Below are 16,725 nucleotides of genomic sequence, written 5' to 3' on the forward strand. Positions count from 1 at the left end.
TAGTTGTATCAATTGATTTTGATTCATATTTGGCACAGTGACAGTAACAACAAAGTGGCAAAGCATAGTTACAAAAAGCAGATCAACTAATCTAGATTACGACTCTCGAGATCGGATTAGGTACACCGAGCACACAGATTAAACCAAGTCGATAGGTGTTCATACAACAGCCGTTTACCATATCCCAGCCGTGACGTTCACGCAGCGTTATGCGAATATATGGGCTGTCGCTCATCGTTGGACAACGTTCATTGTGAGCGTAGATTTTTAATGCCAAAAAAAAGAAAGAAAAATCTAAGCTAGAAAAAAGATTTCAAATCTCTGCTTATAAGTTTAAAGCCAATTGTGGCCACGCATCACGAGCCCTAACTACAACTATTGCGATATTTGTAATTTTGATGTCGTCAGACTTTTCTGCACTAATTTCGCGATCTGTGAACGACTGTACCCCAGTCCTCCAAAGCCGACACGGACTATCACTTCACTCAACGGGTACGCCCCCCCTCCCGCCTACAATAAATTTACGTAATATTTGGGAAATACTGACTCGTGGGAGACGTGTCTCGTTACCGAAGGAGGGAACAAAGGAAATTGTCAAGATTTCTCTTCTCCACTTACATGACGTATCTATTTAAGATGCTTCGATGTGAGCTTGGTCGTATTGAATAACTAGTTTCTTGATGTGGCTCAATTTCGGGTATAGATAATTTAGTCTCTGTCGATCTCTCGTCCAACCCTCCTGGAATGAGATAGAAAATGCGTCATTTAATAATGGGAAAACGCGATGAGTATTTAACCAGTCATAGAGGGAATATGCGATTTTCTCGTAAATTTGCAGCAAAACAGAAATATGCACAAAATATGTACTAAAATTAGTTTTGCACTCGATTGATAGCATAATCTAATATGTTTCAGGTAACAGTTTCAAACGGTGAACTGTCATATAAACTGGAATGCTAACTCCAGCAGTAATGCCACAGGTCAATACGAGGTTATGATTCATGTTCAATACTAGTTTTGTGGTTCATGTTCAATACTGAGTTGTAATTTAAGTTCAATACTAGATTCTGATGTATATCTTTGTTAATTTTGTTAAAATGACATCATGGAAGAACGGCTTCAAAGATCCTCGCGACGTCAGCGTTCAACAAACATTCAATAGTTTAAACAAAATTTCTTGCCCCCCCTTTCCAATATTGAAAACGTTCCTACGTTCCTGCGTTTAACATCCACAAAAAGTTAACTTGCCCACCCAAATTATTTAATCGGTCAAAAAATTGCGTCATAAACTGTCGCACGCACCTTTTTTTCCTCGTATACTTTAAATATTTCCTCCTGTAGTTCCTGCAAGTGACAACGTATTTTTGTTAACGGGAATACGAGACGCGATCGAAAATCGTCGTACGGCAGTTGAGAGGGTTACATGTTTGTGGATGTAGATTTTCCTGGTCAGTGGAGTCCTGAGAAGAAATGATGGTGTTGATGTTGATGTTGGCTGAAGTTTCGACAACCGTACAGCGGTAGTCACCTTCAGAGTCAAGTGTCAAGACTCGGGGTCAAGATGACTACCGTTAAGGTTTATCGAAACGTCAGTTTATCGAAAGTTTATCGAAACGTCAACAGTCCTTCTCAGGACTCTACTAATACTAAGGTTTATCGAAACGTCAGTCAACGTAAACACCAACATTCCTCTCAGGACTCTACAAACCTGAAACTATCTACATCCACAAACATGTAACGATACTCCCGGGTTCAAACCATTGACTTTAGTGGAGAGGGTTCAGCATAGCAGGGGGGCGGATAAATCTAAGGGATTTTGTTGCCACCCCCCGGAAAATACACAGTAATCTTTTCGTGCAAAACTTAGCATAATCGAACCTAACATTTCACCTTATCTTATAAGCAATATTCAAACGGCCAAGTTTCTTTTTAGCATTTTTCAGCAAGATTTTTTTAAGTAATTCATTCGTCAACAAAGTAATTATCTACCTCGGCATCCTTGCTTCCCTCGGGAAAATTCTTTAATCGCTCTTTGAGTTCGTTGAATTGTTTGGTGACGGAGTCTAGACGTTCTTTCGTTTCGGTGAACTCCGTGTATTCTCTGGCAAAATCTCGTTTATAAGAACATCGCTGCTCGTAAGTTTTAATCTCGAGATACCGCCTGATATAAAATGACAATAACTAACAATGGCCGACACTAATAATGACAGGGTTAAAACTCATAGTAAATACGGTGTTTTCTAGACCAAAACTAAGTTATGACTCAATCAAGTACTAGGTTATATAATTCAAGTTGAATACTAGGTTATGATATAAGTCTATTGCGACTTCATGATTAAATTCAAAGCAACATTTCAGTAGAGAATCGGAGCTAAGGCACACAACTACATTCATGAAGACGCGAGAAAAATAAAAACTAGCAATTTTTCATATACTAACTGAAGATAATCTTCTTTCGTTGACGCCTCCGTTTTGGAATATGAGAACGTATTGTTGTTTCCGTCGTTATCTTCGGTAGCATTTGCAGTTTTGTGAAATTTCGTGCTGTCTTTGGCTAAATGCGCATAAAATGGACGGAAAATGAATTTCAACGGATCAACGAATTAAGTAACCGAACAACATGGCCGCTATGACGTCACATGAAAACACGTGATAAAAACAATGCAAATTTCAAAAACATTCAGGTGCAGCGGGAAACTTTTATTTTGGTGGAAATGTAGGGGGGAGGGGGGTTTGCACGCTATATGGAATTTTTAAGACCACAGTCCGGAAACACCGCGGGTGCCAAGCCACCTCCTTGCCATGGTCACAGAAAACATTGCAACCCAGGAATACAAAAATTTGAGCGATGCATGCATCGAAAATGAACAACGCAATCTTACTCGAATTCTTGTTTTCCGTTTCGTGGTCTGGTCTGTATTGGTCTTGGCTCGCACGTCCCTCTGGGACATTCCGAGGCGGTTGTGACGTAAGCTTCGGCGGAGAAGGTTCGGTTCTTTTCTTCTCGGTCTTTGACGTCGCGGTGATATGTGCTATACGAGGTTTCTTCCCAGCGGGATTTGTACCCGTTGCATTGTTTCCGGCAAGTGGCCGTTTGTTTGAGCCCTGGGAATAAAAATAACACCAAATTGCAATTTTTAAACGGATGCAGTGGCGGAAAAACGGCGCTTGGCCGAGAGAGTGGGTTCTCCCATAATAATTTTCAAAGAAGACCTTATTTGATAACAAAGTGGAAACACACAGACGTTTTTATACAAAAAGTTATACATGTAAGAAGGTGACCAGGCTAAATAGGAAGATTCAGGTTCATTGATTCACCCAACCAATACTTTGTCGAAATTGAGCCGTTTTATTTTTACAAATGCAGTGCATATAAGGTAAGGCCTTCCAGATTGCGATAATCTAGAGCAAGTTTTCAATCGAGACTAAGTTGACAATTCATCGGAGCGAAGATTTAAATGCTAGTTCTACATACGTTGACCTGAATTCAACTATCTCACCCTCCCCAAACTTCATAATTCATGAAATATCTACCATTGCTTTGGAAAATTAACAACAGGAAGTAAATGTCGCTTCAAATAAAATCTCCATTGAAATTCAACGGATCTCAAGCGCAAAAACTCGACTGACTTGAAAAATTTAAACGTACATTGCCCGGTAACGGCAATCCTAGTGGTCCGGGGGACAGTCGGTCGACGCTCGAGCCCATCTCGGCGACAAGTTTCCTAAATAGAAAAAATATAATGAGCTATCTAATGTCATCGGTCGACAACAATATGAAGGTTAATCATAATGTAACAGAATGTTCCTAACAATATGAAGGTTAATCATAATGTAACAGAATGTTCCTAACAATATGAAGGTTAATCATAATGTAACAAATGTTCCTAACAATACGAAGGTTAATCATAATGTAACAAAATGTTCCTAACAATATGAAGGTTAATCATAATGTAACAAAATGTTCCTAACAATATGAAGGTTAATCATAATGTAACAAAATGTTCCTAACAATATGAAGGTTAATCATAATGTAACAAAATGTTCCTAACAATATGAAGGTTAATCATAATGTAACAAAATGTTCCTAACAATATGAAGGTTAATCATAATGTAACAGAATGTTCCTAACAATATGAAGGTTAATCATAATGTAACAAAATGTTCCTAACAATATGAAGGTTAATCATAATGTAACAAAATATTCCTAACAATACGAAGGTTAATCACAATGTAACAAAATGTTCCTAACAATATGAAGGTTAATCATAATGTAACAAAATGTTCCTAACAATATGAAGATTAATCATAATGTAACAAAATGTTCCTAACAATATGAAGGTTAATCATAATGTAACAGAATGTTCCTAACAATATGAAGGTTAATCATAATGTAACAAAATGTTCCTAACAATATGAAGGTTAATCATAATGTAACAAAATGTTCCTAACAATATGAAGGTTAATCATAATGTAACAAAATGTTCCTAACAATATGAAGATTAATCATAATGTAACAAAATGTTCCTAACAATATGAAGGTTAATCATACTGTAACAGAATGTTCCTAACAATACGAAGGTTAATCATAATGTAACAAAATGTTCCTAACAATATGAAGGTTAATCATAATGTAACAAAATGTTCCTAACAATACGAAGGTTAATCATAATGTAACAAAATGTTCCTAACAATATGAAGATTAATCATAATGTAACAGAATGTTCCTAACAATATGAAGGTTAATCATAATGTAACAAAATGTTCCTAACAATATGAAGATTAATCATAATGTAACAAAATGTTCCTAACAATATGAAGGTTAATCATAATGTAACAGAATGTTCCTAACAATATGAAGGTTAATCATAATGTAACAAAATGTTCCTAACAATATGAAGATTAATCATAATGTAACAGAATGTTCCTAACAATATGAAGGTTAATCATAATGTAACAGAATGTTCCTAACAATATGAAGGTTAATCATAATGTAACAGAATGTTCCTAACAATATGAAGGTTAATCATAATGTAACAAAATGTTCCTAACAATATGAAGGTTAATCATAATGTAACAAAATGTTCCTAACAATATGAAGATTAATCATAATGTAACAGAATGTTCCTAACAATATGAAGATTAATCATAATGTAACAGAATGTTCCTAACAATATGAAGGTTAATCATAATGTAACAGAATGTTCCTAACAATATGAAGGTTATTTATAATGCAACAGGATGTTCCTAACAACATGAAGTCTAATCAAAACGTAACAGAATACATAACTATCGAATGTTCAAATCTGAAAACAAAATAAAGAAATTTTTGACCGTACTCTTCAAGGGCGGCGGAACGTTGATAATTGGGGGGTGGGGCTATATTCATATATTCATATGTTACAATCCGTAAACACAATTGATTTCAATAGAAAGTAATAAAGTAAAAAATGCATATATGAATAATAACCCTCCCCACAGTTATCAATGTTCCGCCTCCCTTGGTACTCATCAACAACAATGGACTTACTTTCGAACGGCTTCTCGATCTTCATCACTGTATCCAGGCCAAGTGTCAACCTGTCAAAAAACACAACAGTGATAACCAAGAATGCGTTATTTCTGAAAATAATAACGAACCACGCGAACCAAAAATAAAGCACGGAAATGCACACGAAAGAGAACGCTTTATCTCAAACACGCACAACAATAGAATTTGATCGACTACACGTCACATCAAACATGTTTTCAAATAAGGCGAGCATTTCTATCTATACCTCGGGGCCTTACAACGAAAATCGGGAAAGGCCTTGCATGGAAACGATTTTAAGGACGATAATGGCTCAATGTAAAGTTTTTGAAAAAATTATGGGATTTTAAACAGAAAATTTTGCAAAACTTTGGCGTTAATCTATAAAAAAAACGTAGCCCTTCTGTTGTCAGTCTCAAAAAAACAACCAGCTTGACAAAAAAGGTAGAAAGAAATCAACGTCACGAAATACACTAATTGACAGTCACAAATCCAGGGTGGCTCAGAATACACTATTAATCACCGAAAAACGTATTTCCATTTCAAAATACATTACTGAAAATCCCATTTTAGAAAATCTCATAGATATTCTTTACAAGTTTCTATCAAACAGAGTTGTTAAAAAAGTTTTTTGAATTCAAAACGAGCTTCTAGAATTAATTTTGCTCTACGTAGCTACCCTAGATCCGCTACTGTTGGGATTAGTGGGATAAGTCAAATGAAGAGTGGGAGAGTTTCTTCAATTTTAATTTCTTTCGTTTGGATGTTATAGCTTGCAAGCTTGCTCGTGTTATGTAAAGATTTTGTTATTTAGCCACGATAAAAATAATAGGTATACAACAAAACAAAGCTAGCTTGCAAGCTTGCTCGTGTTATGAAAAGATTTCGATATTCAGCCACATTATGACACAAAATGTAATCACAATTTTTTTGATTGCATTGCAAAGAACTTTCAAAAAGACTTCACAATCTCATCAGTACAATTGACTTGTGGCAGTTTTTTCTAGAGATATTTGATTTTATCCTTAATGCAAATGACATCTTTATGACATCACAGAGCACAATTAACTTTCAAAAAAAACACATCAATTTTCAACATCGTTAGAACATTTATAAAGATGCCAAAGTTGGATATTTTAATCGTTGGTAGATCTAGGGTAAGTCAAAATAAATTACTGCAGCACATTTTGGCACATACTTACATTTCTAAGTACCTCAGAGGCAAATCCATAAGTAAAATTATATTCTTTAAAAATTCAAAACCAATAGTGATTTTCTGAAAGTACTTTGAATTTAAAATTAAGAAGCTGTATAATTTATTTTGACGAACGCTGTAACCGCTACTGACTTTAACGTCGACTGTCGACAAAAAACTGTTTTCCTAATGCTAATTATGCAATGTGATGTCATAACGATGTTATTTGTACACCAAGGAAAAGTTATATATCTTCAAAACGAAGTAAAAAAGCTACAATTCCGTTAAAGACGTTGTTAAGTCATTTTAAATTGCCTTTACAATGCGATCAAAAAACATCGCGGCAAAATTTCGTGTCATAAACACTTTAACTGTAGTTTGAATGAACAACAAACGCTTTTAGCATTCGTACCCCAAAACTTCTACGAGCTTTATACGCACCTGAACTTCGCTGTACAAATGACGGTTGAGAGAGTATGTGTTATCCTGCATGACAGACACCTATACGACATAAACTTGGTTAGTGAAGAACTTCGCGTAGGTAAGACAAAATCCGACCGGAAAAAGAGCCGAACAAAAGAAAGACGAAATAAAAAGACAGCTCGTGTATGTCTGAGTCTTGCGAGAACAAAGAAAATTTATCTGTTCAAAAAACCTGGAAATAACGTCGATGCAAATGAACAAGCATGGTCAAAACATATTTCGACACATCTCATTTTGTAATTTTGATTCAACAACAAGCGCATGTGTAACTGCAATATCCCTAACCCATTGTTTCTTCCTATGATCAAGCTTTAGCAAGGTCACAGTATCACATTTAGCAACAACGGAGCTTGCAGTTGCAAGAAACCAAACGAAAGGATGCTTCTTTAGATTAGGGAAAACCACTTACATTGTAAGGAAGAACTCTAATGTTTGAAGGAAAAACGATTTTTGATGTTAGGGAAAATCATTAAAAACGTACGAAAACCCATTATGATTCGGGGGGAAATACTTATATTGAGAGGAGAAACCATTCGTGACGTTTGCTATTTGAAATCATGACGTCACGGGGCACCAGGACAAAATTTTGGCCCGGGCCCCACATTATCCTCGGTGGCTCTGTATATTGCTAATTGTAACAAAGGGTTTGCAGAAACCAACGACTTTCTTCCCTTACCTGCTGAAGAATATTGGTTAAAACACTCATGGCATCTTTCAGCTTCACCCCGTCTGAAATGCAGGTTGATAAATGTAACTCATTGGAAACAAATACAAAAATAATGCTACGCGGGTTTGCATTCGGAAACAGACGGCAACTACTCGGGCAACGGAAAAACCGAACTTCCAGGAAATTACAACGCAGTCAGATTATGGGATATTTCGAGATCTGACGATATTTCTGGTAGAAAGAAACATCGTGACCTGGGTGGGGTTAGGAAATCCAGGCTTAACGTCGGCATGCACATCTTTTTAAAGTAATTCTTTCATCCCATACAGCGCATGTAAAGCAATCTCATAGATAGTTTAGTCTGCTTTAGTCTCAAATTAATGGATCAAAACTTTACGTTAAAAAGTTATAAATTTTATATGAACTTTTAAATCTTGAAAATTGTTGTATTTGATAATACGCAAGTTTTTATGCTTACGTAATTCATAGCAGACTTTGAGGTATTTCTCGATTGTGATTGGTCGATTGTAGTGCAGTTTATCTGTGAAAATGTGCAATTGCACTGCAGTAAAGTGTACGTGCACTGTAAATACTGATTTCTGAATGGTAAAGAAACTAAAAAAAACGGAAAGCCAAACAAACTTCTCAAGCGGCAGTTGCAAATGAACAAAGATTTCCACAATCCACCTTACCGACGATAGACAAACGTGTCAAAAATACGAGATCGATTTACAAAATTCGGACTAAATCAAATAGTCGGACATAGTATTGTATATGTAAAATAGTAGTATATTTACCACGATTTAAGTAAATAAAGTAAATTTATAGTCATTTTCCGTCAAATCAAAGTAAAGCTTGGATATGACATACAATATGCAGATACAAAGTTATAGAGAAAAACAAAAACATCTCTATGTTGTCAAGGATATTAAAAGTGCAGTAACAAAGCGTTGATGAGTTTGATATGCATTTGTCAAAACAAGCTTAAGAAGACAAAGAGCAAGCCAAAAATAAATTATTGAAAACTTGCTCAGCGCATCTACAAGCGCCAATTTCAAGTTAATTGAGAATTAATCTAAGCATGTGTGGTTGACTCCACCAAATCACCAAGTTCATGGTCATGGCAACGACCAACTGGATGTACTAATACCAATTATGGAGTAATTAGCTCGCTCACAGTAATTAATCAAAAATTTTCAGATAAATGATCTGCACATGCGCAATTTGCCTGAGTTAACCAGCTGCCCAAGTTCATGGTGATGGCAACGATCAACTGCATCTACTAGCACCGATTTTGAAGTAAATGGCATGCTTAGTAACAATTTAATAGAGGAATCATCTGCGCATGCGCAGTCCACTCGACTAATTGTTCATAGTCATGGCAACGACTAACTATATATACTCGCACTACATTTGTGGCAATTAGCCCACTTAGTCGCAAATTATCAAAGAAATCATCTGGGCATGCGCAGTAGTGACTTTAATAATACCACAACTTTAGTAAGCCTTTGAATTTATGTATATATATATATAAATCTAAAACTTCATATAGTAGATGTCAACTAGCAGTGGAAGCTGGGTGCGATATAGTATGCATTGGCTTTAGGGGCCCAGACTTCGGTCGCGACCGCACTCTCCCTGCAAAGCCTATCGCAGGTGATATCGGCGTCTGATGGGTGGAAGCTTGCTACGCATTTGCATTCCCAAGTAGGATAGCGTGGAGGGGCCGAAATCTCCTACCGAAACGTTAACATGTGGCGCTCTAGTGCCTTACGCTTAAGAAGGTATCGGGGAAGCATGGACCGAAAACGGGTTTTTTTGCTTTTGAATTTTATCTTTTTGTTTATCTCATAAATGAAACTAGAACAGTCATTAGTGATTATAAGACAGCGAAACCAACATGTAATACGAATAACAGTTCAAAAATACGTATGGCTTGCTTTTTTGAGCTTTATGCAGCTGGAATCCGTCTTGGATATTCTTAAGTCACGCCGTAAAGGCCCGTAACAATCCTTACAAAAAAGTCATTAGCGCGACAACATGCTAGTGTTCGCGCTTTCCTTCGATCGTTATGCTTTTTTCTAACCCAAAATGGTAATACTTTCTGTTACGCCTTCTGCCTTTATAAATTATCGTTCTGAATAACTAGTATCAGATTCACAAATGCCTTAAGAGCATTTTCTTTCTATTTTATCGCGAGTATTCTACATAACCGACTATTTGATTGTCCGAATTTTGTAATTTGATCTCGTATTTTCGACACGTGTGTCTACCGTCGGAAAGGTGGATTGCAATCGTTTGAAATTCTAGAATAAATTTTCGCTTCAGCCTTTGAAAAACTCACTTGTCAATGTTTATCCGTAATTGCACTCGAAACTATACTACTCTAGTACCGCACTGCATATAACATACTTTCATATGACCCATAATAATTGCTATAACCTTGCAACTTCAATACTAACTCAGTTCACAAAACGGTAATTATTGGTTCATTAAACGTTCTATCCATTCTACCTTTCTCCAATCTCATTCTCAGTTCGAGTTTATTAAACGATCTCAACGCCAGCAAATGGATAACTTTTTCCCTAAAAAGTTTGTAGATATAAATGAGAAGTTCCAAATCGAACGAAGGAGAACGAGCGAACCTTAATCCCTTCGAGCTTTGGTTGTTTTTGTTGCATTTGCTGACATTACGCAGATACTTTTTTTGCATCGCATTCGGTTGCACAGTCCATTTGGTCTTTTTCACTGCTGACAAAGAGAAAGAACGGAATCATGAATGTCGTACTGATCGAAGTTGAACAACGTAGGAAGGAAAATCTCACCGCCATTCTTGGAGAGTTCAATCACTTTAGCTCTGCGATGAAATAAAGCAAGGATGAGATAAGAAGGAAAAGAAAACACGTTTCCTATCAATGTATGTCGTCAAACTTTGTCTGTAGTTTTGGCTGTGACCTTGGAAGGTTCTCACTCTTCATTAGTCGTTCTCATTTTTCGTACCTAATCCACGTTCATATGTTATTTAGTGTAAAGACTGCTCGCGTTCTTTGTTGTTCATTCATCACTACCTACACTGACACACGTTATCTCAGTTTATATTTAAGGTAGTGTAAAGACTGTTCTTGTTCTCTGTTGTTCATTCATTACTACTTACACTGGCATACATTGTCTTTTTTTATATCTATTTGTTATATTTGTTATATTTTGTCAACCCGAGGAACACAATGTTGATATCTAGATAGCGAAATACACAACACAAACTTTGTCAACCCGACAAACAAAATGGGGAAATCTAGATACCAGAATACACAACACAAACTTTGTCAACCCGACAAACAAAATGGGGAAATCTAGATACCAGAATACACAACACAAACTTTGTCAACCCGACAAACACAATGGGAAATCTAGATACCAGAATACACAACACAAACTTTGTCAACCCGACAAACAAAATGGGGAAATCTAGATAACGGAATACACAACACAAACTTTGTCAAACCGACAAACACAATGGGGAAATCTAGATAACGGAATACACAACAAAAACTTTGTCAACCCGACAAACACAATGGGGAAATCTAGATACCTGAATACACAACACAAACTTTGTCAACCCGACGAACACAATGGGGAAATCTAGATACCAGAATACACAACACAAACTTTGTCAACCCGACAAACACAATGGGGAAATCCAGATAACAGAATACACAACACAAACTTTGTCAACCCGACAAACACAATGGGGAAATCTAGATAACAGAATACACAACACAAACTTTTTCAACCTGACAAACACAATGGGGAAATCTAGATACCAGAATACACAACACAAACTTTGTCAATCCGACGAACACAAAGAGGAAATCTAGATAACAGAATACACAACACAAACTTTGTCAACCCGACGAACACAATGGGAAATCTAGATAACAGAATACACAACACAAACTTTGTCAACCCGACGAACACAATGGGAAATCTAGATAACAGAATACACAACACAAACTTTGTCAACCTGACGAACACAATGGGGAAATCTAGATAACAGAATACACAACACAAACTTTGTCAACCCGACAAACACAATGGGGAAATCTAGATAACAGAATACACAACACAAACTTTGTCAACCTGACGAACACAATGGGAAATCTAGATAACAGAATACACAACACAAACTTTGTCAACCCGACAAACACAATGGGGAAATCTAGATACCAGAATACACAACACAAACTTTGTCAACCCGACAAACACAATGGGAAATCTAGATACCAGAATACAACAACACAAACTTTGTCAACCCGACAAACAAAATGGGGAAATCTAGATAACAGAATACACAACACAAACTTTGCCAACCCGAGGAACACCATGGGGAAATCTAGATACCAGAATACACAACACAAACTTTGCCAACCCGACAAACACAATGGGGAAATCTAGATACCAGAATACAACAACACAAACTTTGTCAACCCGACAAACAAAATGGGGAAATCTAGATACCAGAATACACAACACAAACTTTGTCAACCCGACGAACACAATGGGGAAATCTAGATACCAGAATACAACAACTTCCTCAAACTAAGGAACGCAACAAGAAAACCTAGACACTCGAACTGTACTGACATTCACCTGCTTCCTTGGCGCTCTTTCTCCACCTCGGCCATTCTAGTTTTTGTAGCTACGTAACTGTCATTGTTAGCGCTTATGGTAATCTTCTCGCAGATATTTCCTAGCAACGTCAAATTGCCATCGTCCCTCTTCTGCTGCAAGCAATCCAGACCGATCGTGCTGTTTGCCATGAATAGGTTGGAGCACGTGAAATTGAACCGCGTTCCGTCGTTGTCACTTCCATTTTTAGAGGGAACGAATAGAGTCTGCAAATGATTTCGAAAATCTAATTAGAACACTAACATTCGTGATTCTAGAAAAAATGCGCCCGCGTTCATGTTTCTTCTGCGGAGTCGAAAGCCGGATGTTCAATTGCAGGGATGCGTGAGTTAGTTTCAAAGCCTAAAGGCAGATTTCCATTCAGTGCAAATTGTCGCGCGATCGTCTTTTTGCGATCACTTTCCTTTGAATTGTGTACAGCAGTGTGAAACTGTTCCAGTCGAGAGCTTACAAGTGAAAAGAAAGTGATCGGAAAATGTCGATCGCGCGACAATTTGCACTGAATAGAAAATCAGCCTTAATGCACATGACATAACTAACTTGGGTTTAATCCACGTCAATTTTTATAAACGTGTAATAATAACTTCCTACGCTGAGTATTCCAAATTTCAAACAGTGGAATTGGTTGGATTTCTTAGGATAGAGCATTCCATAAACCAAATAAAATTCACAAGTAGCCCATTTCTTCTAATACACGTAAGGGAAGGGAGGGTTAATGAACTTTCTGATGAGAATTGAATGGGCGCTTATGGGGAGGGAGCGAAGCATGTTGAAAAGGAAGAAGCGTCTATTTTGCAGTAGATAGCATAAGCAAATCAATAGATAATGCAACAACAACAACGGAAATTAATAGAAACGAGCAAATAAAGTTAAGAAAAGAAAACTACAATGACCATTACGAGTTCGACTTCGATTGCGAACTGGCGTGTGGTATGTACATTAAACTGGACAACGCCTCTAAAGGAAAACAAAAGCCGTAAGTTGGCTCGTTGTAAGAACTCTATTTACTATTTCACTAAAGTTACAAATATTAAAAAATTGAATTATTCTGCTCTTCCGATAGATCGACTATGTACAGAAAAAAAAAGAAATCAAGATTAAAAAACATATCTGGAAATAATTCTGTACGTACACTAAAAACCTAATGATTTCAAACCAAATGCATGCAATTCCTTTTTTAAATTATTTCTAAAATTTTTTACATACTTAGAACCTTAGGTCAAAGAGGTCGAACTATTCCAAGACACTGCCCCACTTTACGAAAAAGATTTTTTGACAAAGTTTGCACCAGGCTTCGATGGCGAGAAAGTCGCGATGGGCGTGTCTCGTTTGATGTTCACGCCCTGCCTCAGTTTCAATAAAAAGATCTACAATGGCCTGTTTATATGCAGCCGAGTTACCCGGCCAGGCGAGTAACTCACGAAGGCGGGTAAAGCAAGTGAACTGTTCAAAAGATACCGGGTAACTCGGCTACCACCTCTATTCATTTTTCTTCAACAAGTTTGTTATTTAGTAGCCATGTTCTTTATAGAGGCAATCCTAATTACGCATGCGTATAAACGATACAGTCTTCTTGCCTAGCCGAGAAACCCGGCAAATGCGTTTATATGGAAAAAATTCATCCCAACTAGCCGGCTTGCAAAAGCCGAGTTCCCTGCAAGGCGAGCCACTCAGTGTGTCATATAAACGATGTATCAGGAAATGCATTCACTTTTATAAGGGCCAAGTCACCCGGCTCCATATAAACAGGCCCTTAGATACGCAGAAGTAGGCTGTTTTTATAAATGGTACATTGTAGCACATAGTCGACTATTTCTTTAAACACTCGAATTTTACCGCTCTAGTTTATTAAGTATGTCAACTGACACAACAGCCCTATTTGCAGAGGTTGTAACTTCTTTTGTAGGACGGTCGCTTAACTTACCCGTATCATTTTCATATAGCTTGAAAATTTAAATGTTTTACGGGTCTTTCTCTCCATTTAATAATATATTTCTATACATAAGTAAAGCGCGAATGGGATAATAACGCTAAAAGTGTGACTTTGTAATTCGAATGTGCAGTAAAGTGGAATAAACCAATAACGCGTATGCAAATGAGCCAAGCCAATTTCCAAACAATTTTCAACGAAAGGGGCGTTTAAAGGAGGGGGAAGGGAATTACAGAGAGAGAGAGTTGATGGTCATTTTTATCAACCGGTGAGGCGTCTGTTGGAGGGCGGCGGTTATTTGAGACTGGCTATAGGTAAGTTAAGCGACCGTCCTGCATATATATATGTGAGAAAATTCGACTTGCAACCAGAAGGGAAACTAGAACGTTGGGTGAGGGGAGGAGGTGGGCATTCATATATTCCTTAATGCACTGCCGGTTTCTTCTGAGTTAATTAATTTACTTTTAAAAGAAATCAATAGGCCACAACTGAATACATGAATAAACACCTCACAATTAACGTTCTAGTTTCGCCCCTGCATGCAATATGCTCGTGTATTAGCATCAAAAGCTTTAATTATAGCCTGCCACTTCCTGCAGCATTCATTTGAAAAACAGCTTGAAACGAGTTTGAACGTACACAACGGCTATCGGGAATTACAAAAAAGTATCAGCCGCCAAGACCGCCATACACACCTCCCCCTCCGCCAACAATCGCCATTCGAGCGTATCTGAGCACTAAGTTTCCCATTAACCCACCTGCTATTTTTAGCGCTTTACATGAAGTAAAAAGTTTTCATCACAAAATTAATTAATGCATTGTAATTCAAAACAAAAGCGATGGGGGAGCAGCAGCTGAAAGCAATAAGATAAACAATTGAACAGATAAAAATGAAGACGGCTTGTCGCCTTTTACGATATTAATCTGAGGAGGAAAGGGGCAACCATTGAAATGCATGTCACGCTTTAAGAACATCCATCAGCAAGAGCGCTAAAGTGCTATCTCTTCAAAGATTAAAAGACAACAGGCAGACGGTGATGAATGGCGTCGAACTAAAGGCTACTAGACGAACGTATCTTCCGAAGTTTCTAATAATTCGCCAAATAATGTGTTATTTTTAAATAGAAGAAAAGTCGATATTGTGTATGGCGCATTGTTTCGCTCGAATGAACTGCATTTCAAAGCCATTTGTCTAGTCGGTGTTTACGAAAGCAAATACTGGTTGGTGTTTTGCACATCCAGAATTTCGATGACGCTCAGGCGAAAGCATTACATCCGAGAATTACAGTTGAACAGAATGTATATTAAATACGGTTATATCGATTTTTTCAATCGCTTCCAAATGAGCTTTCGCAGATGAACTTTTTTAAAGAACCTTTAAATAAAGCTGTTTACATTTCTAATTTCAATTGCTATATACGTTTAACTCAGAGGCATTCAAATTTTTTATCATCAATTGCATAAAGCGGCATAGAAGCGACAATAAGCGAATTCTGCGAAAAATAAAAAATTGGCGATAGACAAAACACAATGGCAATAAAACAGTACGCCAGCGTCAAAACTCAAATCAGATTTATACATCGATATTCTACAGCTTCGGGACATAGACGTACGACCAGTCGGCAACACGCTCGATTGAAACAAAGCTTATTTGTAGGAATATGCTGTTTACGAGCTCCCTATAACAAATAAACTAGGCTGACGAACGAACAAAATTTATCATCTCTTACCCCAGCTTTAGCCGATTTTCTGAATCGAATAGAGGGTTGCTTTACAGTACCGCCTTTAGTGACCTAAAGCCAGGAAATAATACAATTTGAAGTCGAATGACCTTCGAGAAAAACGTAGTGTGTATCTTAAAAGTTTTACAATAATAAAACGCAGAAAACTCGATTTGCCTACCTTCAGTTTTCCCGTCGAATCTTGAAGCTGTTTAAGTGTTTTTAGGCATGAATCGGTAAGCTTCACGAGAAACAACGATTTACTCGTTTTCTGACCATTTCTCGATACAATGTTATAGCTTGACCCACTCTCTAAACACACGGCCATATCGCTGCCCCGTCTGTTCTCGAGGTGAGACGAACTAGGTCAAAATTTTTTCCGAAAGAAAATTCTACCGAAGCTTTGCCATTTGCCTTGGAATAATATCTCGGTCCTCGCTCTCACACCGGAAGTTCGGAGTTATCAACAAACTTTGTCCACACTGCGCATGCTTGTTTGATATACCCGAAAGC

At 37.3% G+C, this 16,725-nt stretch overlaps 1 protein-coding gene across 2 annotated transcripts; it reads right to left on the minus strand.

Annotated features, from left to right (window-relative positions):
* On the minus strand, positions 1 to 16,653 carry LOC124451039 (RNA polymerase II elongation factor ELL2-like). Of its 2 annotated transcripts, none has more exons than XM_047001677.1 (15): positions 16,394 to 16,653; positions 16,222 to 16,284; positions 12,523 to 12,767; positions 10,701 to 10,732; positions 10,521 to 10,623; positions 10,390 to 10,460; positions 7,885 to 7,937; positions 7,167 to 7,226; positions 5,531 to 5,580; positions 3,650 to 3,725; positions 2,883 to 3,105; positions 2,440 to 2,554; positions 1,990 to 2,161; positions 1,303 to 1,344; positions 1 to 739 (listed from the first exon to the last, which is right to left on the minus strand). In XM_047001677.1, exons 1-15 carry the CDS (start codon positions 16,538 to 16,540, stop codon positions 632 to 634), a joined length of 1,560 nt encoding a protein of 519 aa, XP_046857633.1. In that variant the 5' UTR covers positions 16,541 to 16,653; the 3' UTR covers positions 1 to 631. The 2 variants fall into 2 exon arrangements, with proteins under 2 accessions (XP_046857633.1, XP_046857626.1); XM_047001670.1 differs by having other exon boundaries at positions 10,521 to 10,626.
* Between the last annotated feature and the right edge of the window lie 72 nt (positions 16,654 to 16,725).

This window comes from Xenia sp. Carnegie-2017, unplaced genomic scaffold (assembly GCF_021976095.1).
Source record: "Xenia sp. Carnegie-2017 unplaced genomic scaffold, XeniaSp_v1 HiC_scaffold_13, whole genome shotgun sequence".
Lineage (NCBI taxonomy): Eukaryota > Metazoa > Cnidaria > Anthozoa > Malacalcyonacea > Xeniidae > Xenia > Xenia sp. Carnegie-2017.

Bases quoted from the DNA above. Each gene is read 5' to 3' on its own strand.
- LOC124451039 (XM_047001670.1), bottom strand. From the start codon at position 16,540: ATGGCCGTGTGTTTAGAGAGTGGGTCAAGCTATAACATTGTATCGAGA. The intron at 3,726-5,530 runs GTAAGTCCATTG...TTTTCTATTTAG, and splicing joins GATCGAGAAGCCGTTCGAAA to GAAACTTGTCGCCGAGATGG. The intron at 2,555-2,882 runs GTAAGATTGCGT...ATGCGCATTTAG, and splicing joins AACGGAAAACAAGAATTCGA to CCAAAGACAGCACGAAATTT.